Here is a 27,980-nt window from a genome sequence, read left to right as displayed (position 1 = left end):
TTGTAACGTGTACGAAATGAGTGATGGATATCCACAAATTAATGCATATCAAACTAAACATAACATATCATAATAAACTGAGTGTCTCGGATTTACATCCACAATAATAAAAGATGCACGGAGACCAGGCTGGGCCAACTGTCTGCGTGTCTCTCCAACTTCGAGGGTCATGTCTAGATGGGATACAGCTTTTGTCAAATTGACCTCAAAAGTAAACCATTTGCCCCCCATTTAGCCAACCATTTCCCCAACTTTCCCTATTCTAACCTGCAGCGTAAATTCTCCTGAACCTGCTACTAAATTATCAGGGCGCATGTTATCACCAGCAGGCATAAAGAGGGCTACCGTCAGCTCTTCGTCTTTAGACTAGCTATTCTACAGTGTGTATGTGTCGGCTTCTTTTACTGCCGGGAGGATGTGTCGCAATGTTAATTTATTTCACTTGAAGCCACACTTCCTTTTTTACCTTCTCTGTATTTGCGCCTAAAGAGACAGTTGAACGAGACAGTCGCGAACATGTAGCCTAGGCGATGTGTTGATAGTCTCAACATTTGTACTTGATAAACAGTTTAAGTAGATTGTCATCAGAAAAACTGAAGAAAACCTGGATGATGTAACGTTAAGCAGTGCTATTCTGATAATAAGAGACACGAGTCGAGACTGGTGAGCGCAGTGGGAGAAACCAGAATTGAAACCTGCGGTGCGCCAGTGAAGGTAGGCTTGAAATGAAGATTTGCTTGTCTCTACATTAGTTATTGAAATATATTACTGTAGGCCTACTTTGGTATCAGCATCTGCATGCGTTTGGATTTTCAGCCATTTTCAGCTAAATATGTCCTTGTTTTTGCTTGAGCAGTGAAATAAAGTTGTATCAAATTTGACATGAGTAATTATGTTCACTGAAAGCTTTCTACAAATATTGGCAGTTGTTAAGCTATATAATATAATAACTTTATTTTTCTAAGAGGGAACTTCTAATGTGATTGTCATGTAGGCTATTATTTTTCAGCACAACATTAACATAATTGCAATTATTTTGTGAGTTTGTGACTTATGATGATTATCTACTTATGGATTGATTTGAGTGAGTGTGTGGTGTCAATTCTTTTAAAATTGCAGCTGTTCATTTCAATAATGTAATAATTTGCTATTCCAACCAGCTGTACTAGATTATAAATCAGGGGGTTAAATGTTCCTGCATGAAATGCCCTGTAGGCTACTGTAGTTTCACTGAAACTATCATTTGGATGGTCCTGGTTTGGATGTATTGTGTCAATATAAACCTACTGATACAGTACTTACTTCACGATTTGGGTTCTCCCAGTTGATAATTATTGAAGTAGCCTATTCAATGAATAGGTGAGCTGTTGAGTGAATAGGTGAGCGGTCTGATGGAGAGCCCGTCTTCTACGACCAGGCGCCAGGCCTGGGTCCAGACCAGTCGACAGTGGCTAACCCTGGAAGAACTAGATCCACAGGTACCAGGACCATACATCCACCCCTCTGCCCACCCATCTACCCTACAACGACCAGGATATACCCATCCTTCTGCCCCACATGGACCACCATACACCCATCCCTCTGATCAACACCAGTCTGCATCAGAGGACGACGTCTTCTCAGATGGTCAGTTCTCATTTTGGTAGCTTGATTAAGAATTCACATTTGAGTGACATTGATTTATTACTGTAAGATATCTGTGTGATAAAGAAAAGAACATGCAGGGGGTTAAAACTCTGCTTAGTCTGGTATATTTATAACTCATATGTAGGCGGTTGGCCACTTAATGATGCATCACACATCTTTGTGACAAAGCACAGAAAAAAAGAGTGTAAGAAGTTTTAATTTTCTGAATGCTGAATGCTCACCCAGACTGTTCTATGTCCACTGTTTCCACAGGATGCTCTGCAGGAAAGATTGAGAGCTGGCTTCTGGGCTGTGGGTGAGTGAGTGAGCATGCCGTGCAAAGTTTGACTTTGAAATTACATTTACAAGAAAGACTCTTAATAGGATGATGTGTCAGCCAGTGGCAACTGGTAAGTTAAACGATAAAAATAAATTGTCTAGGTAAACCACCCACCGTTTGGGGAAATGTTACAGATGTGAATTCTGTTTAGAATATGGAAACAGGTCAATGGCATTGCCCAAACTGGATTCTTGTTCCAAAACACCTTGGTTCTAGAACTAGTTTGGCTCTGTTTATACTAAAGGACATTCTATTTGAATGCTTTTGGTGTTTATAGTCCCAAGTTTGCATCATAGGAAATGGTACAAAAGTACTCTTTGTTCTGTTGATTGTTCCAGTTATGTGTTGACCAGAAAATTGTAGTCATGTAAGCACAGAAAAGCAATTGTTCCATCACTGGATGCAAACTTCACTATTGTGCAATTACACATGTGTTACTAATGATCATGGCTAACTTGGCTGATCAAGTTGAGTCTGAAAATGTGGCTAAACTGGTGTGTGAACTTGGATGTTCAGGCTATTTTGTGGGTTTTATAGAATCTGATTTAAAATCATGTCAGATAAGAAATGTTGGGGCGTTCTTAAAACATCTGTGGTTAACGTGACTTGACAATCTGACTGCTAATCACTCAGCCTGCGAGCATCTCCTATGTAGGAAGTGAACCGACTTTTAAAAAGCTGTAGCTTTAATGAACAGACTGGGAGGATAGCTAGCTAGAGATCATGCCTATAGGTTTGATCCAGAGCTGTATAGTATACTGTGGTCTGCAAAATTGACACCCTTGATAAAGATGAGCAAAAATGACTGTATAAAATAGATATCTAGGATGGCAGGTAGCCTAGCGGTGAGAGGATCGGGCCAGTAACGGAAAGGTCACGAGCCGACAAAGTGAACTTCTGTTTTAATAATCTGTAAAAGAAATGGGGCACTTAACCCTAATTGCTTCAGGGTCACCGTTGATTATGGCTCTGGCTGTGACCCCACTCTCCAAGAGTATCTCAGGAAGAGTTGGGATATGTGTATTAATACACACATGTACTTGTGTGAAATAGGACAAATAAGAAGCACACACCAAATTATTATTTTATAATAATATGCTCAAAAAAAGTTAGATATTATTTTATACTAATACAATTGCTCAGAGACAGAGATTTTGTTGAACAAGTAATACATTTTTTAATGTTACCGACCTTCTAGCCATCGCTGATCCCATTTTTTATTTTTATTGGTTTTGTCTTGTCTTCCATCACACCTGGTTCCAATCCCATCAATTACATGTTGTGTATTTAACGCTCATGTCCTTGTCGGTGATTGTTTATTGTAAGTGTATGTGTACGTCTGTACTGGTGTGCGTCGGGGTTATGTTACCCATTGATTTTAATTATTATGTTTTCTTTCCTGTGGTTTTTTTTTACAATAAACTGCGTCGTTGGAAACACAGTTATTTCTCTCCTGCGTCTGACTTCTCTGCCGCCAGTTCACACCCTTACACATTCCTCCATACAGAATCCTAAAATGTTGTTTTGGTGTACGTTATATATTTTTACTAGGCTGAAGACAGACTCAGAGAACTCTAGCAATATTCTGACTGTTGGTAAGTCTGACAATAAAGCCGCCGTCACTGCAATCTACCGACTGGTCGGCATAAAACACTGACTGTAGTCTCTCCGCTTCTATTTGATAATTTATTCTCCTCTTCCAGAGTCTCTGCTGAAAGCGAACAGTTTTGAAGATGACCTGAGTCTGGGTGCCGAGGGTGAGGATAAAAGAGAACATAAACCCAATGACACGCATACCATATTAAATAATCAAAGCAGGAAATAGCTTTGTAGGAAAAGTAGGAGAGCATCATGAATGTTTTGGAAAAAGGTTATTTTCATCTTTGTTCCTGCCTCTGTATGACCATCTTCCTCTTTGTTTTTGCTATTCCTATTCAAACTAATTTTCCATTACTGAATATGTTTAAAGAACATAGGCCTTTTATCCAATATTATACCTGTTTGAATAGTGGACACTTTCAATTTTTAAATGTTCCATTGAAATTCAGAGTAGAAGTCTGTACATGTTGGTGATATACCCCATCCTCATGTCTAAGGACTGCTTCTCCACTGATAGTACACCAGGAACATGTACTCATTGTAGCATCAAACCTCAAGCCTTCACCTCTTCCATGAGTGACTGACATCCTGGTGCATGTGATTTAGCTGCTGACTGACGGAAACTCTATAAGATTGGCCCAATATACAAAGCAATAATAATAGCATGTTTGCAACGAGAGGAGCCAACACTCACTGGAGCCTCACAACACTAAGGGCCAAATGTCACAGAGATCTGGGAGGAAGATGCGCACACACAAGCATGAATGCAAATGCGCACGCTCGCACACATACACACACACACACAGTGTTCTGTTTTCACTCAAACTTTTATGTTTTACAGCTACAGCATTAAATGTCAAAGGAGTCTCAGAACTGAGGTAAGATAAATGGAATATGAAGAATGTTTCATTACAGAAATTATGCACCAAATTCCTTCCTATTCAGAGGGAGGTTTAGATTTGTCAAGTTTGGTTGACATGACTTGAGCTTGACCTGCTTTTATCTTCCCACTGTGGTGCCTGCTGACTGGTGCCTGTGTAGGGTGCTGCTTCCGCCACCCAAACATCTTCACAGAGGTGAAGTCACCACCAGGTCAGTTAGAGCAACCCACAAACTATAACATATGGCAAGCTATATTTATATTCTAGAGTTTATTTTGACTATCCCTCTTTATGCATTTTTCCAGCTACTAGTACATTAAATACGATTACATTAACATATGATATCTGTTGAATACAGGCATGCTTCAACCATTATTACATTGTTACTATAATAATTCTGGTTTGTTTTTTAAGTTGTTTCATTGCTTATTTTTCACCTGTCGCATGTTGATCTCATCTCTTTGTTCCTGCAGTACTCCCCGTCAGAGGCTGGCATTACTCCACCTCGGTTACAGTATTGCCTCCAGTGGCTTCTCCAACAGCACCAGTAAGGCGTCAAGGTGTGTTAGGACCAACCACTATCAACCTTATGTTACAGTCTTAACAGTCATATAGTATATACAATCTGTCAGGACATCTCTATCTCCCTCTATCTCTCCATCCCCACCACTCACATACACACACACCCCAGTGTGTCTGAGGTGCTGCAACTGTGTGCAGAGGATGCAGAGGAGACTCTGTACGAGTTGGGGTTCGGATGTGACGAGCCTGATGTTACAGACCGCATCCCCACCCGTTTCCTCAACTTCCCTTCCCAGCTTCACGGTATCAACTTCCGCCTCTTCCTCCAGTCCCAACTGTACCGCCTCCGACAGGAGGACCCAGGACTCTCTCTGGCCGGTAAGACACAAACGCATGCACGCAGACACACACACACACACAAACGCACGCACGCACCCACACACACCACCATTGTGTCGGAATCCCACACATTACTGTGGTAATGATCATCATTGTCATAAACACCCACCCACAACACAACCAGGTATAGAGAGTCTGTACATGAGTCAACTTTCATTTGCATAATAACTTTAGTTATGCAGCACTTTTTATGCAGTTCAAATGGTTTAAAGAGCTTAATCTCTAAATAGACAGTGATTCGGTCTACATTTACATAGCACTGTCAGTATAGTATGTTTCTCCACCAATCATCCTAACATACAATAAATACATTATACTCAGTTTTTGCTATAAACAAAAAACGTTACTGCATCTCATTGTCCTGTGTGTTAGGCAGCCAGAACATTCAAAACAAATGGTTGTTTTCTCTTTCAATTGTCCTGATGAACGCACCTCCCCCCTGCAGGTCGTTTCAGGCAGGTAGAGGTGTTAACAGCCATGGCCAATGCCTTCTACTCCCTCTACTCCCATGTGTCCCACATGCCCCTTCAGAAGCTCTCCCCTCCCGAGTTCAGCATCTCCCCCACCGCTGACAAGCAGACTGGACGGCGCTTCATGGGAAGCGTTCGCAGCAAACCGAGGTCTCCAGTGGAGCGATTTAAGGACACGGTTTCTAAGATGTGCCTGTATACTAGTTCTGGTGGTTCCACCCAGCTAGGCTCGGACTCTGCCTGCCACGGTCAGGGATTTTCTTCCGGACCTGGGTCTGGGTTGTCCCCCAAGAAGAGAAGCAGCCTGCCTGACTTGGTGGGACTGGTCCTGGAGAATGCCAAGGCAGAGGCTGTATCCAGAGACATGGAGGAGGATAATCAGGATACAGGGGACAGTAATGGGATGAGTGCTGCTGTGGACACGAGTACTATGGTGAAGGATAGAGAGACAGAGACACAAGGACACATAGACACAGTCAGTGACAAGGAGATGGAGCAGGGTTTGTTATCAGATGTACAGGATATGGACACAGGGCATAGTAGTTTGATTAGTTCTGTGGAGCCACATCTGGTCAAGGACAGAGCGACAGAGACACAGGGACATAGAGACACAGTCAGAGGCAAGGGGTTGGACCAGGGATCGTCATCAGATGGGGAAGGGGCTGATTTAGAGAGAGAGAGAGACACCGATGGAACTCCAAATCTTCGAGCATCATCACTTTCAGAATCAGGTCAGCGAGAACCCAGTAGTAGAATGAAGCTGGACTTTTGCCTTACTACTCCAAGTTCTACTTGTGAGGTTGGAGAAACTCACAACACAATTCATCCCACAGACTGGGCAGCAGTGGTGGCACCGGTTGCCAAGGTTACCCATGACGTCATATGTCCTCAGGTCGTTGAGAGTGTGCACTAGGCACTCTACAGCAGTCAACTACAACAGTGGAATAATAGCACACAGATGGCGACCATTTTGTCGTCTGTTGTGTCCTGTGAGAATGTCAGATCTGACCAGTCCTTCACCACATCAGACGCACTACACAAATCCAGGGAGGAGAAGGATTTAACTACCAATAACTCAGCCAAGAGTTTAGAGGTCGCCATAACTACCATTCCAAAGGCTGAGTCTGAGGGTGACTCTTGTTTGGGAGAAACTGGGACACTGGTGGAGTCAACGTTCGTGCCCATAAAGCTCCCTAGTGGAAAGAGGTCCCCTTGTCTAATCACTGTAACTGATGTGGCTTGTAGTTTTAGTTCTGCATACACACCGGCGATGGTTCTCACTCCCAGTGGTGGTACCACTGAGGTGCCTTCAGCAGCCCAGTATTATCCAGGTGTATGGGAGAACAAGTGGTGCCTGAGTCCTCTGAAACCACCACCAATCGGGGTCCAAGGGGAGGCATCCCACAGTCTTCAACAGGCCAACTCCTTTGAGCTAGAGGAGGTAAATGACATAATTTTGGGGATTTAACCTATATGGCACAATCTACTCCAGTCTGACTTCCTAGGGCTTATTGACACATCTAGGTGGCGTAGTCGACTACCTATCCACCCATGGCTGCCTGACATATACTTGGAGCCAGGAGTTTTCCTGACCACCTGTTTTCCAATTTTGTTTAACAACAGGTACATAGTGCAGGGGAGGAAGACTTTGGACAGCAAGAAACCATAAGGTCAACATCTTTGTCACTGTCTACTGTCAATCAAAACACAGGTGAGTTCATAGTCTTCATTGATACATCATGGTCATATTCAGCTGAACTGAGTGATATTAACAGTGTACATCTGCTTACTACCAAAGTAGTTGTTTAGTGAAAGGTGACTGACTACCGCGATTCGGAGCAGCCAATGTGCTGAAAGTGACGTCCGTTTAATTTCACAGGAACACACAACCGTTTCAATTTACAGTTTGAAAGTGAATGTGGTTGATACTGTTCCTCAAATGGGCAGTGCTGTTGTCACGTTAGCTGTGAATGAGTTGCTGTGTGCATTTGTGCATGCATATATGTGTGTGTGTGAAGAAAGGGGTGCGTTCACCACTTGTTCTCACACCTTCTCGTAATAAGAATTTCTCACATTCTTGTTCTTTAAGATTGTCAGCTAACTGGAAATGTTGAGTAAAGTGTGGGTGAATTTCTGGCCAACCCATGCATGTTTTATTCTGGGAAGTATTGTAATGCAGGCCTGACGTGTTAAATCCATGAATAGAATATAACTGTGTATCCATCTGTGTGTGTATGTTGTAGGCCTGGTGGTGGTTCAAGGGTTAAGTGACATGAGTATGACTGTGTAACTAAATCTGCGTTCGAGCTGACTGTGTGTTTATCTGCCTGTACAGTATGCAGGCCTGGGAGTTCGAGGGTTACGCGCCATGTAAGTGTGGTTGTGTTTCTCTCTGTGTAGACCTGACAGTGTCAGTGTATATGTCTTTGTCTCTGTGTAGGTCTGGTGGTTCGAGGGGACAGCATGCAATCAGACAGTAGTGGCTATGCTGATGAAGACGTCATCTCTTCAGTCTACTCCACTGACAGAGACAAGAGCTGACAGACTGATAAGGGTTGAGTTCCTGCCTGACTCGATGCGCAGGCATTGCATCAACCAATGGTTGCATAAGGTAGTAGTTTTGGAATTGTTAGTTAGATTACTCGTTGGTTATTACTGCATTGTCGGAACTAGAAGCACAAGCATTTCGCTACACTCGCATTAACATCTGCTAACCATGTGTATGTGACAAATAAAATTTGATTTGATTTGTATCTGAACTCTTGGGAGTAAACATGGGAGAATATTGAGTTCAGGTTAGCATGTAACGGAAGATGAAGAAAAGATTAGTCAGCAACTGGGTTGGGGTCAATTCAATTTAAATGGCAGTCAATTCAGGAAGTAATAATGTAGTTCCATCTCAATTTGATGCTCTATTTCAGACATTATGAACACACCCACAGTTGAGGTACGTAATGTTATCAATTCAAAATCATAGTAGTTGTGTTACCGAAGTTAATTAAGGACCATGGACATGGTTTTTTGAGAGTAACCAGCTACTCAAACACATAAGACAACATTGCTTCAACAGCTATTAAAACTTGCGACACCCTAAGATTACACATTTTAATCACAGTAGCATCTTGTCACACAATTTAAAACTGGGTTTTGTGAGGTCTGAAAATGAATAAATTCAATGGTAAAGTACCCAATGTTTAAAATGTATTTCCAATAATCATAAAATAACATTTTGCACTTCAGATGTTAAACAATTCAAATGTAAAACGTAGACCTTCATAGTTATCAGAGTACTTTTCTAAAGGCCTTAATACATAGTTCCGTATAATCCAACTAATGACAGGCATGTAAGACAGACCGGGTGAGTCTTGTAGATAAAAATACATAGGTCTCCAATTTAAGAATTCCTAATTAAAATGTCCACTTTATAAGTGCACCAAATTATACTTTACTTGCAACAGTTATCCAGGGGAAGTGATAATGGGGGAGAAATGGTCGACGACAATGTACTTAGTAATGAAAAGGCAACCAAGGTCATTTTTCAATCAATGAGAACCATTTTAGGTGTGAAAAAGGGTTATTGAGGCTACAGTAAAATTTTCTTTTTTTTTTCTTTTAAATTGTCTTCTGCCCTTTCCCTGCAGAGTCTGTCTCTAAGCATGTTACAGCTGAGAAGGTGGGTGACTGACCATCCAAATGAATGGTCAGGGTAGGCAATCGAGGGCATTTAAGGCTATGGGGAATATCTTCAGAGGTATAGGAGAGCATCAAGGGCTAGCCTATATCTTCAATGGTATAGGGACGCATCCTCTAAGGAAATCCCATATCTTCAGGTCATATAGAAATGGAATAAAAAACACAGAGAGAAGGACTTTGGGGATGTGTGGGGGGAGAAATCTCAATTCCCTCATCATGCATAATTCTGGATAAACTTGTGGAATAGGTCAATCATGGTCATGTCCCTTGACAACCATTGATTGCAGGATGCTCCATCCTCAGAGGTGGATGTCATGTGACCAGTGTCAAGGTTGGCCATGGAGAGCGAGTTGGGTCTGGAAGACGGAGTCACTTCCTGCTCACTTCCCCCTGGCTATGATTTTAAGGTACTGCAGTGCATTGTGGGCTGCGCTGGCACGGGCAGCGTCCGGAGTGGGTGTGAAGCCGTGGCACACTGATTGGCTGAGTGGATAGCTCTAACAGACTCTGGCATAGATCGCTCAGACTGCGCCCCTCTTGAACAACAAGTTAAAATTAACAAACCTACGTTAGGTTCAATACAATAAAGACCATCTCTAGCCTGGTTGCCAGATCTGTTTATTAGTTACCAAATCCTCTATTGTTTGTTGCCAGCGTCAAGCCATACATGTAGGATACTAAATACTGAGGAGCAATGTTCCCTCTCAACAGTAACCGTGAGACTGCCCAGGGACTGCTGCACAGAAATATCAGCCCACAGAGAGAAGCACGATATTGAACTTCACTCAAACGTTCTAGAGCAGTGGTCACTAACTGGTTGATCTCCAAGGCATTCCTAGTCGATCACCCATTTTTTTTTTTAAACACCCGATTCAGCTGCCCTGTGCGCGAACTGTTGCCATTTTGAAATGTCTGAAGGTACAAACTCTGCCTTCTTGGAAGGCCCAGAGTAAACAGCAAAGATATGTTGTTTTTATGAGTGAGTTCATGTTTAAGTTCTTACTCAGCACTGTCAAAACTTTGTATTTAACACTTTTATAAGCCCTGAAATGCAACTTCTTCCTATGTCCACTCACTCTATTTCCACTACAACAAGCCCTGCAGCAGTAATGAATGAGTAGAAAAGTGTATATATAGGCTTGCGTTGTTGTTATTATTAGCAGCCTGGGTCTTTTTTAATAGCGAGGAATATTTAACTTTCTCTGTTCATAGGAGTAACATGAACTTCTGCATGAGGCAGAATTAATGCGGTACGACTCAAGTTTCGCCATCATCTGGGAGACTGTGTCCCTTTTTTGTCAGTGTCAGTGGAAGAAAGGGAGAGCAGAGGGATGTTGAGAGGCGGACCTTCAGTCTGCTGCTCTCTCATATGCCACTGAGACTGACCACCTGATGCTGGCTTCAAGTTTGCGCTCAGCAGACCTGAAATTTGCTCATTGCTGAAACAAAATTAGAAGGAATATTGCTGAGGAGTGAATTATAGAGATAATGCAGTAGTGAGTGGTGATGGATAAATGAGGAACAACACCAGTGCCTAGTTTTCCTAATCAGGCCATGGTAAGGAAAACTCCTGACCCCAGTAAAATGGGGGATATTTACCTATGTTGAGATAGCTGACATTGAAGCGCTGTTCCTCAGCGAGGGCATGGAGCAGAGAGCATAAATTAGAGCTGGATATGCCCAGAGGGTGGCTCCTCATCTCTCCTGCTGAGTTCCTCAGAGTCCATCAGATGTACAGCCCAAACCTTTACATTTCCCTGCTTCCCCCCTGCTGCCAACAGAGGAGGCAACGGTACAATGGAGTCAGAATCTCACATACAAACACATGCAAATGTTTTTATTTTATTTTACCTTTATATGTACAAGGAAGACAATTAAGAACAGACTCTTATTTACAATGACGACGTATCAAGAGACGAGCACAGCAGCAATATATTTTTTAAATACTATTTGCTTAGAGAGGCCATCAACGAGCACCATAGGTAAAAATGATTTACACCCCATGTCTCACTAGGGTAAAAGTATCATCCTCTGCCTCCATCTCATGGCTGCTCCTCAGGTCCACAGGAACATCATGGAGCCTGGACAACATCTTAGCTACAGAGTTCCACTTGACTGGCTATTTAGATGTGCCACTGCCTGTGGGAGCAAGTGGATGGATGCTAGTGCTAAAGACAGAGAATTGTTTCATTTAACAGTTTCTCAAACCTCTTCTCAAGTACCCCTAGCCGTTGCACCTCTATTGATTTGGCTTGGATTTGTTAGCAGGAATCTGACCAGTAGCAATTAGTGGAGGGCTGGTGGGAAGATTTCATGTGAGTATTGAAGTAACGTAAAGGTATTATTCCTGTTGCGGTCATAATTGCCTGCAATATGCAATAGCCTATGAAACAAATAAGTCCAAAATACACAGGCTCACACACATTTTATTTTAATGCTCAATAGTTATGTCAAATAAGAAGTACGCAAGAGTATTAAGGCCAAGTGAAGAGAAAAAAAATAATCAACAGATGGGTGGTGGTACTTGAATAATTGTTTTTGCATGGATAGTACTTTAAAAAGTGGCAATATTTACAGATTAAAGTGGAAATATTTTTAGAATATTGGAAGTATTTTGAGAGTAAAGTAATTTATATTTCAATATTAACGTATGGGATTTGGTAATTATTTGCATGTCTCCCTGGCTACCTGTTACTGTGAACGCCACAGTTGAAATGCTTGAGTTAGATGACTAGTGAAACTGTACATTTGAATTGGTTTTAGTAATAAGGAAGTCCTTGCTCTTTTAGCACATAATAACCATATTATTATAATAATTATTAGGACCTGGAAGAGGATGTGCCACAGTCTTATCAGAAGGAGGAACCACAGACTTGGATGAGGTACTTCACCAAGTCCATGTGGTTACATTGTAGATGCGACGATAGTCGATTCAGAACAGTGCCTTCGGAAAGGTTTCAGACCCCTTGACTTTTTCCACATTTTGGTAGGTTACAGCCCTATTCTAAAATGTTAAATTGTTTTCCCACTCATCAATCTACACACAATACCCATTAATGACAAAGTAAAAACTGGCTTTTAGAAATTGTCTCTATAAAAAAAATGAAATATCACATTTACATACAGTTGAAGTCAGAAGTTTACATACACCTTAGCCAATTACAATTAAAATCAGTTTTTCCCAATCCTAACATTTAATCCCAGTAAAAATTCACTGTTTTAGGTGAGTTAGGATAACCACTATGTTTTAAGAATGTGAAATGTCAGAATAATAGTAGAGAGAATTTAATTTCAGCTTTTATTTCTTTCATCACATTCCCAGTGGGTCAGAAGTTTACATACACTCAATTAGTATTTGGTAGCATTGCCTTTAAATTCTTTAACTTGGGTCAAACGTTTCAGGTAGCCTTCCACAAGCTTCCCACAATAAGTTGGGTAAATTTTGGCCCATTCCTCCTGACAGAGCTGGTGTAACTGAGTCAGGTTTGTAAAGGCCTCCTTGCTCGCACACGCCTTTTCAGTTCTGGCCATAAATTCTATATAGGACTGAGGTCAGGGCTTTATGATGGCTACTTAAATACCATGACTTTGTTGTCCTTAAGCCATTTTACCAAAACTTTGGAAGTATGCTTGGGGTCATTGCCCATTTGGAAGACCCATTTGCGACCAAGCTTTAACTTCCTGTCTTGAGATGTTGCTTCAATGTATCCACATATTTTCCCACCTCATGATGCCATCTATTTTGTGAAGTCCCTCCTGCAGCAAAGCACCCGCACAACATGATGCTGCCACCCCTGTGCTTCATGGTTGGGATGGTGTTCTTTGTCTTGCAAGCATCCCCCTTTCTCCTCCAAACATAACGATGGTCATTATGGCCAAACAGTTCTATTTTTGTTTCATCAGACCAGAGGACATTTCTCCAAAAAGTACGATCTTTGTCCCCATGTGCAGTTGCAAACCGTAGTCTATTTTTTTGGTGGTTTTGGAGCAGTGGCATCTTCCTTGCTGAGCGGCCTTTCAGGTTATGTCGGTATAGGACTCGTTTTACTGTGGATATAGATACTTTTGTACCCGTTTCCTCTAGCATCTTCACAAGGTCCTTTGCTGTTGTTCTGGATTGAGTTGCACTTTTTCACCAAAGTACGTTCATCTCTAGGAGACAGAACGCGTCTCCTTCTTGAGCAGTATGAAGGCTACATGGTCCCATGGTGTTTGTACTTGCGTACTATTGTTTGTACAGATGAGCGTGGTACCTTCAGGCATTTGGTAATTGCTCCCAAGGATGAACCAGACTTGTGGAGGTCTAAAATAAAAATTCTCAGGTCTTGGCTGATTTCTTTGAATTTTCCCATGATGTCAAACAAAGAGGCACTGAGTTTGAAGGTAGGCTTTGAAATACATCCACAGGTACACCTCCTATTGACAGATGACGTCAATCAGCCTATCAGAAGCTTCGAAAGCCATGACATAACTTTCTGGAATTTCCAAGCTGTTTAAAGGCACAGTCAACATAGTGTATGTGAACCTCTGACCCACTGGAATTGTGATACAGTGAATTATAAGTGAAATAATCTGTCTGTAAACAATAGTTGGAAAAATGACTTGTGTCATGCACAAAGTAGATGTCCTAACCGACTTGCCAACACTATAGTTTGTTAACAAAATTTGTGGAGAGGTTGAAAAACGAATGACTCCAACCTAAGTCTATGCAAACTTCCGACTTCAACTGTAAGACCTTTTACTCAGTACTTTGTTGAAGCACCTTTGGCAGCGATTACAGCCTCGAGTCTTCTTGGGTATGATGCTACAAGTTTGGCACACCTGAATTTGGGGAGTTTCTCCCATTCTTCTCTGTAGATCCTCTCAAGCTCTGTCAGATTGGATAGGGAGCGTTGCCGTACAACTATTTTTAGGTCTCTCCAGACATGTTTGATTGGGTTCAAGTCCGGGCTTTGGTTGGGCCACTTAAGGACATTGAGACTTGTCCCGAAGCCACTCCTGTGTTGTCTTGGCTGTGTGCTTAGGGTCGTTATCCTGTTGGAAGATGAACCTTCATCCCAGTCTGAGGTCCTGATTGCTCAGGGGCAGGTTTTCATCAAGGAACTCTCTCTACTTTGCTGTGTTAATCTTTGCCTCGATCCTGACTAGTCTCTCAGTCCCTACCGCTGAAAAACATCCCCACAGCATGATGCTGCCACCACCATGCTTCACTGTAGGGATGGTTCAAGTTTCCGCAAGTTCAACCTTGGTTTCATCAGACCAGAGAATCTTGTTTCTCATGGTCTGAGAGTCTTTAGGTGCCTTTTGGAAAACTCCAAGGGGGATGTCATGTGCCTTTTACTGAGGAGGGGTTTCCGTCTGGCCACTCTACCATAAAGGCTGATTGATGAAGTGCTGCAGAGATGGTTGTCCTTCTGGAAGGTTCTCCCATCTCCACAGAAGAACTCAAGAGCTCTGTCACCTCCCTGACTAAGGCACTTCTCCCCCGATTGCTCAGTTTGTTCGGGAGGCCAGCTTTAGGAATAGTCTTGGTGGGTTCAAACACGTTCCATTTAAGAATGGAGGCCACTGTTCTTGGGGACCTTCATTGCTGCAGAAATGTTTTGGTACCCTTCCCCAGATCTGTGCCTCAACACAGTCCTGTCTCGGCGCTCTATGAACAATTCATTCGATCTCATGGCTTGGTTTTTTCTCCGACAAGCACTGTCAACTGTGGGACCTTTTGTACAGACAGTTGTGTGCCTTTCCAAATGATATCCAATCAATTGAATTTACTACAGGTGGACTCCAATCAAGTTGTAGAAACATCTCAAGGAGGATCGAAGGATCAATGCACAAGAGCTCAATTTTGTTGTATAGCAAAGGGTCTGAATACTTATGTAAATAAGGTATTTATCATTTTCTACTTACTTACGAGCCCTAAACAACAACACAGGTAAAATAAAAAAAAGTACAGATAAGAATATGAGATAAAAGTTAACAAGTAATTAAAGAGCAGCAGTGAAATAACAATAGCGAGACTACATACAGGGGGGTACCGATACAGAGTCAATGTGCTGGGTCACCGGTTATTTGAGGTAATAGGTACATGTATGTAGAGTTATTAAAGTGATTTTGCATAGACGACAACAGAGAGTACCTGTGGTGTAAAGAGGGGGTGAGAGGGGGTGAGGGGCACTGCAAATAGTCTGGGTAGCCATATGACTAGATGTTCTGGAGTCTCCTTGCTTGGGGGTAGAAGCTGTTTAGAAGCCTCTTGGACCTAGACGTGGTGCTCTGGTACAGCTTGCCGTGTGGTAGCAGAGAGAACAGTCTATGACTAGTGTGGCTGGAGTCTTTGACAATTTTTAGGGCCTTCCTTTGACACCGCCTGGTATAGAGGTCCTGGATGGCAGGAAGCTTGGCCCCAGTGATGTACTGGGCCGTTTGCACTACCCTCTGTAGTGCCTTGCGGTCGGAGGCCGAGCAGTTGCCATACCAGGCAGTGATGCAACCAGCTCTCGATGGTGCAGCTGCAGAACCTTTTGAGGATCTGAGGATCCATGCCAAATATTTTCAGTCTCCTGAATAGGTTTTGTCGTGCCCTCTTCACGACTTTCTTGGTGTGCTTGGACCATGTTAGTTATATATTTTTGAAATATTTTATATATTTATATATATATATATATATATATATATATTTAAAAAATATATTTTCATTGTATTTTGGCTATTTTTATGATTTTTGTATAAATTATTATTATTATTTTTTTAAAATAACCTAACTCCCTCTTTGAAGGACAAATATCAACAACAACAACAATCTACATATACATACATCTTGTTGTGCTTGGACCATGTTAGTTTGTTGGTGATGTGGACACCAAGGAACTTGAAGCTCTCTCATCCTGCTCCAATGCAGCCCCATCGATGAGAATGTGGGCATGCTCGGTCCTCTTTTTCCTGTAGTCCACAATTACTTCTTTGTCTTGATCATGTTGAGGGACAGGTTGTTGTCCTGGCACCACACAGCCAGGTCTCCGACCTCCTCCCTATAGGCTATCTCGTCATATTCGGTGATCACTGTTTAATGTTGGTGTTGGAGTCGTGCCTGGCAGTGCAGTCATGAGTGAACAGGGAGTACAGGAGGGGGCTGAATATCAATTCTGTTATAGTCTCAGACATTATTTTAACAGTTTTAGAAAATTCAAAGTGTTTTCTAACCAATGCTCCCGATTATATGCACATCCTGGTTTCTGGGCCTGAGTAACAGGCAGTTTACTTTAGGCACGTCAGTCAGGCATAAATTCAGGAAACTAGACCCTGTCCCAGAAAGGTTAAAACTTCTTCAGGATTGGTGGGTCTCCTGCGGGACGTTGAGTTAACGTAGGCTAATGCGATTAGCATGAACTTGTAAGTAACAAGAACATTTCCTAGGACATAGACATATCTGATATTGGCAGAAAGCTTAAATTCTTGTTCATCTAACTGCACTGTCAAATTTACAGTAGCTATTACAGTGAAATAATACCATGCTATTGTTTGAGGAAAGTGCAGTTTTGAACATGGAAAGTTATTAATAAACCAATTAGGTACATTTGGGCAGTCTTGGTACAAAAGTTTGAACAGAAATACAATGGTTCATTTGATCAGTCTCACTGCTGTCATCTAGTGGCCAAAATCTACATTTCAGCTGGGCTGGAATAATACATGATGGCCTTTCTCTTGCATTTCAAGGTTGATGGTACAAAAAATACAAAAGAACGGTTGGTTTTTTCTTTGTATTATCTTTTACCAGATCTATTGTGTTATATTCTCCTACATTCCTTTCACATTTCCACAAACTTCAAAGTGTTTCCTTTCAAATGGTAGCAATATGCATATCCTTGCTTCCGGGCCTGAGTTATAGGCAGTTAGATTTGGGTATGTCATTTTAGGCGAAAATGTTTAAAAAAAAGTGTCCAATCCTCTGGAGGTTTTTAAGTAGTCATTTTTCCTAAAAGGTTAAGTTGTTTTATTTGTAATTTCTCAGTTTCCAACAAAGATCAGGTGACAGGATAGATCAGCATGAGGGTGACTTGTTACAGGTCAATGAGGAAATCCGAGAAGTTACACAGTTTGAGAGTAGGATGAATATAGCAAGCACAAAGTTTTACTGTTTGGGTTGTTACAAACAAGTTCCTGGGAATTAATAAGTGCCTAAAAATAATGACGAGTATTCTGTCCTGGAATTGCGTTCCCATGCAAAACTATACAGATAGCTAACAACTAAGTCTTCAATAAAACTCCCAAGGCGTGACTTGTCTTGAATGAATATATTGAAAACATTTATGTTGTGAAACTGCAAAATACAGAAAAGACTATACTTTAGTATTCAATTCACATCGACATACTGTAGCGGTACATTATACATTTCAAGTTAAAGTTGCATAAATACAAAGCACGTACCAAGGTACCATGTATCTGGCATGTGTTACGGAGTCTAGTTGATAGGTATTCGACTAGCCGGACTGTTCCCCGGACTCCATGTGTAGGGATTTGTACAATGCTTGAACAAGGCTATTAAATTTGACATTGGTGTCTGCCTTTATTCCTTTATCCAACATATCATACTGAAACATGGTATCAGAAGTGGCTCGGAAAACACGCGTTTGTTATTTTTGTAGCTAAGTACAGTGTAGGCGCAGTTACGTTCCATATGCGAACACACTCTGTTTCCTACTCACAACACTGATCAACTAGCTGGCTAGCTAGCATCACTACCTACCTCGATGACTGAAGGCAAAGAAATCTCCTATTCTATCGCTATTGCAGCAAACATTACATCACCAAATCCCATGGTTCTCACAGGGGACTGGAATACTAATTGGGACAACTTCAGGGATGTAATCAAGGACTGCGCTGGCGACCGGTCTACATGAGAAACCCAGCGAGGTACAAGCTGCAACTCTGAGAAGTTTAATGGGCAGCAAATGCAGGCATATCTACTGGCACATTCTCACCCTCACAGCACGACAACAGTGTGATGCAAAGTCTATATTGGATGCATTGGAGAATTACTTCAAACCCGCCAGAAAAGTCATTTACGAGCAGTTCGTTTTCGGAAGCTGCAAACAGGAAGAGGGTGAGTCAGTACACAACTTTGTAACCCGTTTGAGAGAGAAATCTGCCACTTGTGAATACAGGGGGTTGAAAGATGAATTGATTTGTGACAAAATAGTACTGGGAATTGCAAATGAGGATACGCGCCGGCGTCTACTAAGAGAGAGAGGCTTAACAATAGTAACTGCCATCGAAATGTGCCGCACTGCTGAAGTCACTGACATGAGAATGAGAGCAATGGAAACCGAAACCCCATGCTCCGACGTTGATACTGTTCACGCTGTTGCTTGGCAGACATTCAGACAAATCCAATCGAGGCAGAGTAATTCACCACAAACGGTGAACACAGAGAGCCCAGTAGCATGTAAATACTGTGGGAATACACACACATGTGGCAAAGAGCACTGCCCTGCCTATGGAAAACCATGCAGATCTTGTGGAACTAATAATCACTTTGCAAAAGTGTCTCAAAAGCAAAAGGAGGGTGAGTGAGGGCAAGATTCACTGTGTTGATGATATCACTCAATGTTCAGAGCTGAACAGTGAAAGTGACATTTACATGCATGAATCCATTGGGGCTGTACACTCAAGAGGGAAGAAATGGTTTGTGACACTACGATTACACAACAAGCAACAACAATGTCAACTGGATTCGGGTGCTACATGCAACGTAATGAGCTATAAAGACAAAATCAATCTGGCACCTGACACACATCTATTGCCCAGCGATACTAGACTAAAGCTGTAATCAGGAGAGCTAATGAGCTCTATGAATCCTTTGAGACCGAATGTGTTATTCGGGGACGCAAACACAAGCTGGAGTTTGAGATTGTGAAAACCAGTCAACATCCTCTCCTCTCAGGCTCTACATGCGGACGCCTGTGACTGATGCAGTTCACTGTACCAAGTGACCTGCACATTGTGGATCATGTCCAGCATGGACCCCTGTCCAAAGAACAACTACTCAACAGATATGACAATGTATTCAACATGCCCGTTGAATCTGTGCCTGGGGAAGTACACTTTGAAGTGGATGAGAGCATCACTTCAGTCCAGTGTGCTCCTCACAATGTGCCCATTGCAAATGCAAGTGGCTGTGAAGGCCCGGCTGGACAAGTATGAGGCTGATGGCCACATGACATCTGTGACTGAACCAACTGTCTGGATCAGCAATATGGTCATAGTGAAAAAAACAGAGAAGCTGAGGGTCTGCATCGACCCAAAGCATCTGAACCAAGCACTGAAACGATCCCACTACATCATGCCGACACTAGAGGATATCCTCTAAAAGCTTCCCAAGGCCATTATTTTCACCTTGGTGGATGCCCAAGATGCATTCCTTCAATGCAAGCTAGACAAAGAAAGCAGTTTCATGACTACCTTCTGGACCCCCTGGGGTCGGAAACGCTGGCTCAAGCTCCCATTTGGTGTCTCAGTGGTACCTGAGATATGCCAACGCAAACAGCACGAGTTACTGGCTGGGCTCAAGGGCATTGAACCCATCGCCGATGATGTCCTGGTTGTAGGCTGTGGTGACACAGACGAAGAAGCAGAACGCGACCACGATGTGAAGCTTATGGCACTGATGGAGCGCTGCCGATCAGTTAAGCTTCGTCTTGGCCTGAAGAAGCTGCAGTTCAAGGTGAAAGACGTCCACTTCCATGGCCACATTCTCTCGGTAAAAGGCCTGAAGCCGGACCCAGACAAGGTCAGAGCGATCCTCGACATGCCAAACCCGTCTGATGCAAAAGGAGTAAAAGTTCATGCCAAACCTATCAGCAGTCTGAGAGCCTCTGCTCCGGTTACTGGACAAAGACACACCATGGCACTGGCTACCCAAGCACAAGGCCACAGTGCAGGAGATGAAATCTCTGGCTTCATCCATGCCAGTGTTGCGCTATTGCGACGTCATGGAGCCTGTCACAATCCAGAGCAACTCCAGCCAAAGGGGACTTGGATGCTGCCTTATGCAGGAAGGTCAGCCCATTGCGTATGCCTCGAGAGCGCTTACCCCCACCGAACAAAACTATGCACAAATTGAGAAAGAGTGCCTCAGCATCGTCTTCTCACTACTTATATGAGCGAGAGCTGGTCACCGCTGAAACTGACCACAAACCACTAATTTCCATATTCAGTAAACCTCTCCTCAATACGCCCAAGAGGCTTCAAAGCATGCTCCTGACTCCTGGCGGTCAGGACAGGAGATGTACATCAGCAACACACTGAGTAGGGCAACAACACAATGTACAGGCAGAGGCACTGTCTATCAGCGGCAGGCCATCTGTTTTCTACAGCAGGAACAACAAGATGTTCAACAGATCAATCAGGCAGAATACTTAAACGTCACAGATCACCGCCTAGCCCAGATCTGACAAGGACGAACACCTACAGTCACTGAAGTCCATAGCTCTCGCAGATTGGCCATACCTGAAAAAGGAGACACCTTTCACAGTGAGAGAATACTGGACCTTTCGAGATGAGATCAGCATGCAAAATGGTGTCTTGTTCAGATGTCAGAAGGTCATTATTCCCAAATCACGACGTCCAGAGATGTACCTGCATACACTCCAGTCACGTTGGAGGTAACGCATGCTACCGCCAGGCTCGTGAAACATTATACTGGCCAGACATGCAAGCAGAAATTAAAGACTTTGTCAGCAACTGTACCACATGCAACGAGTACGCTCATGAACAGCAAAAGGAAACCATGATGTCACACGAACTGCCCACAAGGGCCTGGCAAATCGTCAGCATGGACTTATTCAGCCACAGACAAAAGGACTATCTTCTCATTGTTGATCACTACTCTGACTTTTGGGAAATTGAACTGCTCCCTGACTGCAAGGCAAGATCATCCTGACAAGGTAATCACGGACAATGGCCCACAATTCACTGCACAGTTCAAGCTTTTCGCTTCAGAATGGGAGTTTGACCACGTGACCTCCTCTCCAAGACACCCAAAAGCAAATGGCAAGGCAGAATCAGCTGTCAAGATTGCAAAAAACCTGTTAAGCAGGGCCTTGCGCGACAGCAACGACCCATGGAAAGCGATCTTACAGTGGTAGAACACAACCCCCGAAACCATGGACAGTAGCCCAGCACAACGCCTTCTGTCCAGACGTCTGAAGACTACCATCCCCATAGCTAACAAGCTACTTGAGCACTGAGTCATGGTTGGCGTCACGGACAAACTGTGTCACAGAAATCAGCTCGCTAAGTGCTTCTAAGACCGGACTGCTTGAGACCTACCAGAGCTGGAGGTGGGTGAAACGATAAGGATGAAACCTCTGCCGGGAGACCACACAGGACTTTGGAGGCTGGGCACATGCCTGCAGAGAGTTGCACCACGTTCTTACCTGGTGGATGTTGGTGGCTCCCTCTACCGTCGCAATCGGTTGGATCTGCGCGTAGCAGAGCAGATAAACCAGAACACGCCATACACTCACCTAGATGAGCTGGATCACAGTCCAGGCCTAAGGGTAAGGGGCGCAGAATTGAGACATGAGCCAACTGAAGGTGAGGCTTCTACCCCACCAAGCTCTCCAGCTCGTGGCCCTAATCCTACCCCTGTCAGAGCCAATACTTACTCACAGGTTGGTTGGCTGTGTAAGCCACCGGACAGGCTTACTCTGTAAGCAAGAGACTGTTAACTTGCCCTCGGTTAATTAAAATATATATATTTTTATTAAATAATAAACTAAAATTAAAAAAGGAAGATGACAACTGAAGTAAAAAGAAAATGTCATGCTTTTTCTATTGTTATGACCTGACTGTTAAGAACTTAATGTTATGCCTTTATGTTTGCACTTTCTATTGAAAAGGATGATGTTGCGGAGTCTAGCTGATAGGTATTCGACTAGCCGGACTGTTCCCCGGACTCCATGTGTAAGGATTTGTACAATGCACAAACAAGGCTATTGAACTTGACATTGGTGTCTGTCTTTATTCCTTTATCCAACATATCATACTGAAACAGCATGTTGCCAAACCATATAGCCAAGTATCATATGAGTAACATTTAGCTAACTCCTTTCATTAGTCTAATAATGTGCAACCACCTCTGTACAATAACAAAGCATATTACACTAGAAACAGTAACAAAACTACAGTATTGCATGTTTTACAATTCATTTACATGAGGCACGAGCAAAGTAATACAGCTGATGGCACACATGAAAGGCAAGGCAACCAACTAACATTGATAAGTAAGCAATTCTATCAATAACAAGATTATCATCACTAGCAATATGCTTGAATCGAATTTACAAACAAATATTTTCTGAGGCTGATGCGTGGCAAGAAATAACTGCAGCGTAGCGTTGTTTTTAGCTGCTTCTCTGCGTGTCTTTTCCTGTTTCCTTACAGTCTTTCTAAGTACCAGAAAGCTCCATTAGGGGGGGCGATAAACGCCATGGAACACAAAGAAAATCCATATTAACCACGGTAATAAAATGATCTGTTACCTTCTAACAGAATGGCAGCACAGCGAGGCTACTTGGAAATTGATTAACTAGATAGTGTAGTCAACGTAGCACAGTTTAAGTGTCACGTTTTAAATAATTCACTTAAGGTGTGAATTTTTAATAGGCTCCCCAGAAACTAGTTTGCGGATTTCTTTCTTTGAGCTGTCAGTCTGTTTCTATTGTTCTTGGTTTGTTTACTTACCTACATTTGAACAGCACTGTTGTGTTAAAGGAGTCACTCCCTGTAATCCTGGCCCACTGCCGCTGCTCCTGTGTTAATGGGAGTACTTTGTGCAACCACACAGTTGCACTGCTCAACCAGACAGCAAACTACTCTCAATCTGGGATTGGTGCAGTTTCCCCATCTATAGTTGCACTGAGAGTGAGCAGAGGTGGCACATGCCAAGAACAATGGTAAGGAAGTATGAATGGTTATTGAAGGCTAATATGAATGATATACACTAACGTTCAAAAGTTTGAAAGAAAAGCACATTTTTTTGTCCATTAAAATAACATCAAATTGATCAGAAATACAGTGTAGCTGGAAACGGAAGATTTATTATGGAATATCTATGCAGATTTGCAATGCAAAATCCATACCTCAGACTGACCAATAAAAAGAAAAGATTAAGATGGGCAAAAGGACACAGACACTGGACAGAGGAACTCTGCCTAGAAGGCCAGCATCCCCGAGTTGCCTCTTCACTAATGACGTTGAGACTGGTGTTTTGCGGGTACTATTTAATGAAGCTGCCAGTTGAGGACTTGTGAGGCGTCTGTTTCTCAGACTAGACACTCTAATGTACTGTCCTCTTGCTCAGTTGTGCACCGGGGCCTCCTACTCCTCTTTCTATTCTGGTTAGGGGCAGTTTGTGCTGTTCTGTGAAGGGAGTAGTACACAGTGTTGAGCATTTTGAGGCTGTCATCAAACCCACAAATGCTGATGCTCCAGATACTCAACTAGTCTAAAGAAGGCCAGTTGTATTGCTTCTTTAATCAGTACAACAGTTTTCAGCTGTGCCAACATAATTGCAAAATGGTTTTCTAATGATCAATTAGCCTTTTAAAATTATGAACTTGGATTAGCTAACATAACGTGCCATTGGAACACAGGAGTGATTGTTACTGTACGCCTATATACAGTAGATATTCCATTAAAAAACAGCCCTTTCCAGCTCCAATAGTAATTTACAACATTAACAATGTCTACACTGTATTTCTGATCAATTTGATGTTATTTTATTGGACAAAAAATTGACAATTTGCTTTTCTTTCAAAATTTCCTCCAAAAACAAGGACATTTCTAAGTGACCCCAAACTTTTGAACGGTAGTGATGTGATGATCTAAGTGCCCGTTGTTATTCCAAGAGGTTGAAGCCAGGCCCTCCTAACAGGAGGATGTTCCTGTCAGCAAGACCCAAAGAGAAGAGACTGGTTGAGGGAGTGAGGTAAATGTGGATAATTTCTCATAATCTGAGTTAATCTTTGACAACTGCTTTAAAAATAAAGGCATTTGATTGTGTAGCCACTATGCCTTATTTACATGCCAAACTACATGCCAATCAAGAAACACTCCCCAGTGGTCCCTGAACTCCAGACACTTGTGTAGATCGAAAGGGGGTAGTTAAAAGCAAGATGGCAACAATTCCACCCAGCCAATCAATGGGCAAGGTGCAGTTATTACCATCAAGCTTATACCTACAGCCAATCCTTCTGAATCGACACAAGTGTCCAGGCAGTAAGAACTAGGGGTTTCCTGATATGGCCTATGACTGAAATTCCTTTTTTGTCTTTATCACAGGAGTACTTTCTATAGAGGTGTCACCAGGGGTGCTGCCTGTCATCTAAGTGGCAGAGGTGTACAGGAACTTTGCCAATGCTACAGCCCCTTTGGTCACTACAATGGACATGGCCACTGAGGTCCCATTAGTGGATTCTGGCATTGGTGAAGTCCAGTCAGGGAGCATCCTGGCATACCAGCAGCCTGCTACAACAACTCGCAACATCACTTCGCGTGAAGATGCCCCCCCTCCATCTCTGCCACTTGATGGCTACAGTCTTGGCCCATCTGTGTGCATATTTCTCCATAGTGAGCATGAACTCCTACACATGAGCTCACTGGCAATTACATTGGCCCACAAGGTCGAGAGTGCTATGAGAGTGCATAGCTTATTAATGGAGGGGCATCACCTTCACAAGCCACGCATAACCTCCTCCGGCTTCAAAGAGGTCTGCCATGTGAGGGGGCAGAGTTCTGCAGAACACCTGGCTGACAGAGTCCTCAGGGGAACTCTTCAGTCTGCAGAGATGAAGAGAGGTCTGTATAGATGGTGTTTGCCGTTGTGTTCTCCAGAATGTCAACAGTTACCGCTGTGCATTTCTTATCTACCCAGATGCCCCTTGGCTTTGGGTATTTCGTGATGGACCCCACAGAGAGTCCATCATTTGGCCTTCTGGAGATAAAGTGCCCAAATGTCAAGAGCTACGTGGACTGCCCTTACCTAAAGACCCAGAATGGTGCAACAGCACTGAAACACCAGCATGCATACTACTAGCAGCTACAAGGTAAGATGCTGATCTCAGGTTTGGAGTGGTGTGACTTTGTGGTATATGCCCAGGAGGACATGCTGATACAGCACATTCACAGACTGCCAAGTTTGGGAAGCAATCAGAGAGAAAGCTGGCCATTTTTTTATTACTCTCCTAGGTAAAATGTATCCAAATGTAAAATGTACACTTTTTTCCAGAGATGACTTGTTGAAATATCAATTATCAATAACCATAGTCTTGTTTTTTCATTCTGATGAATATTAATTTTAAAATATATATTTTTAAACTTTTGTACATCTTCCCTTTATCTGTGATTATTTCTAGCATATATTATTTCCTAATGTTATGAGGTATAAGGCATTATATTATGAAAGATAACCACTTTTTTGTGCTGTTTTATCCCCCCGAATCCAACAAATGTATTATATTGATGTCAAATGTTCTGCGTTTGTTAGTGAAATCACTGGACAAAATAGTGGAGTGCAGGCCTGTAGACCTGCAACACTGAACATAAGCAGAAGCAGAGAAAAAAACAGGCCAATCCAGTTACCAGTCTAATCGTATTGAAATTGACATCATCACTAGTCCTTTGCCCAAGCTTTGACCAGCGGCCCATTCTGGTAGTTGATGAGGAGGCAGGCAACGGTGTAGAGCTGGTTGATCCCAGTGAAGGAGAGCGGTATGAGTGTCAAACAGCTTATGATCTTTCGTTCTGCTAATCAGCCGCTCCACATGGACCCTCAGCCGAGTGGTGGATTGCATCTCCCTGACTTCTGCTGCTGGCATTTGTGATCTCTTTAAGAGAAAAGTCGGTCTGTATACCTTGCAGGGCACACAGTCGTCCACAAGGAAACCTTTGTCCACCATAATGGTTATCCCTGGATTCAGCGGAGACACGATGCGCATCCTTTTGATACCATATATTGTTCTTTTTATTGAAGTAAAGCAGCACTCTTTATCCTCTCTTCTCTATATTATTATTACTGTTATTATGACCTACCTTGTGTAGATCCAACCGTATGTCGTGTTGGATGCAGCAAATCGCTCCAAACAGAATTGGTGATGGACAGACGTTTCCTCCACCTGTCTCCCCAGTTGCTCTACCTCCTTACGAAAAAAGATTGCAGTCAGAGTGCAGTATAACTGCAGTTAGAGTCAAGTATAACTGCAGTATGCTGCTAATACTGCATCCAATTTACAGTTTTTTTAGGCAGTAAATTTTCAGTGTAATTGAAGTTCAACTGCAGTACACTGCAGATATTATTCATTTACTGCATCCAAACCAAATTGGTCAACATGAAAAGTAACAGTCAGTATCTGGTGTGGCCACCAGCTGCATTAAGTACTGCAGTGCATCTCCTCCTCATGGACTGTACCAGAGTTGCCAGTTCTTGCTGTGAGATGTTACCCCACTCTGCCACCAATGCACCTGCAAGTTTCCAGACATTTCTGGTGGGAATGACCATGGTAGAACACTGACATTCCTGTCTTGAAGGAAATCACGCGCAGAACGAGCAGCATGACTGGTGGCATTGAAATGCTGGAGGGTCATGTCAGGATGAGCCTGTAGGAAGAGTATCACATGAGGGAGGAGGATGTCTTCCCTGTAACACACTGCGTTGAGATTGACTACAATGACAACAAGCTCAGTCCGATGATGCTGTGACACACCCCCCAGACCATGACAGACCCTCCACCTCCAAATTGATCCCACTCCAGAGTACAGGCCTCGGTGTAACATTCGTTCCTTTAACAATAAACGTGAATCCAACCATCACCCCTGGTGAGACAAAACCGCGGCTCGTCAGTGAAGAGCACTTTTTGCCAGTCCTGTCTGGTCCAGCGACGGTTGGTTTGTGCCCATAGGCAACGCTATTGGCAGTAATGTCTGGTGAGGACCTGCTTTACGACAGGCCTACAAGCCCTCAGTCCAGCTTCTCTCAGCCTATTGCAGACAGTCTGAGGGATTGTGCATTCCTGGTGTAAATCGGGCAGTTGTTGTTGCCATCCTGTACCTGTCCCGCAGGTGTGATGCTCGGATGTACCAACCCTGTACAGGTGTTGTTACACGTGGTCTGCCACTGCGATGATGATCAGCTGTCTGTCCTGTCTCCCTGTAGCGCTGTCTTAGGCGTCTCACAGTACATACAGTGCCTTGCGAAAGTATTCGGCCCCCTTGAACTTTGCGACCTTTTGCCACATTTCAGGCTTCAAACATAAAGATTTAAAACTGTATTTTTTTGTGAAGAATCAACAACAAGTGGGACACAATCATGAAGTGGAACGACATTTATTGGATATTTCAAACTTTTTTAACAAACCAAAAACTGAAAAATTGGGCGTGCAAAATTATTCA

General features: G+C 42.9%; 1 protein-coding gene across 7 annotated transcripts; it reads left to right on the top strand.

Moving 5' to 3' along the window:
• Positions 1 to 23: 23 nt before the first annotated feature.
• On the top strand, positions 24 to 27,922 carry LOC135542335 (protein TESPA1-like). 7 transcript variants are annotated; one of them, XM_064969225.1, is made up of 15 exons: positions 24 to 714; positions 1,344 to 1,626; positions 1,900 to 1,942; positions 3,518 to 3,561; positions 3,670 to 3,723; positions 4,407 to 4,443; positions 4,607 to 4,657; positions 4,920 to 5,006; positions 5,138 to 5,346; positions 5,813 to 7,278; positions 7,461 to 7,548; positions 8,278 to 8,448; positions 22,977 to 23,488; positions 24,371 to 24,522; positions 24,876 to 27,922. In XM_064969225.1, exons 2-10 carry the CDS (start codon positions 1,392 to 1,394, stop codon positions 6,748 to 6,750), a joined length of 1,698 nt encoding a protein of 565 aa, XP_064825297.1. In that variant the 5' UTR covers positions 24 to 714; positions 1,344 to 1,391; the 3' UTR covers positions 6,751 to 7,278; positions 7,461 to 7,548; positions 8,278 to 8,448; positions 22,977 to 23,488; positions 24,371 to 24,522; positions 24,876 to 27,922. The 7 variants fall into 7 exon arrangements, with proteins under 7 accessions (XP_064825297.1, XP_064825293.1, XP_064825296.1 ...); XM_064969220.1 differs by having other exon boundaries at positions 25 to 714; positions 1,360 to 1,626; positions 24,876 to 27,921; XM_064969221.1 differs by having other exon boundaries at positions 24 to 1,626; positions 22,977 to 23,054; positions 24,876 to 27,921.
• Positions 27,923 to 27,980: the final 58 nt, after the last annotated feature.

Source organism: Oncorhynchus masou, chromosome 6 (assembly GCF_036934945.1).
Source record: "Oncorhynchus masou masou isolate Uvic2021 chromosome 6, UVic_Omas_1.1, whole genome shotgun sequence".
In the NCBI taxonomy this organism is placed as follows: Eukaryota; Metazoa; Chordata; class Actinopteri; order Salmoniformes; family Salmonidae; genus Oncorhynchus; species Oncorhynchus masou.
This window is presented reverse-complemented; position numbering and strand designations above follow the sequence as displayed.

Excerpts from the sequence above, each read along its gene's own strand:
- LOC135542335 (XM_064969225.1), top strand. The coding sequence starts at position 1,392 with ATGGAGAGCCCGTCTTCTACGACCAGGCGCCAGGCCTGGGTCCAGACC. Across the intron at positions 3,562-3,669 it reads TAGCAATATTCTGACTGTTG|AGTCTCTGCTGAAAGCGAAC; the intron begins GTAAGTCTGACA and ends CTCCTCTTCCAG. Across the intron at positions 3,724-4,406 it reads CCTGAGTCTGGGTGCCGAGG|CTACAGCATTAAATGTCAAA; the intron begins GTGAGGATAAAA and ends TATGTTTTACAG.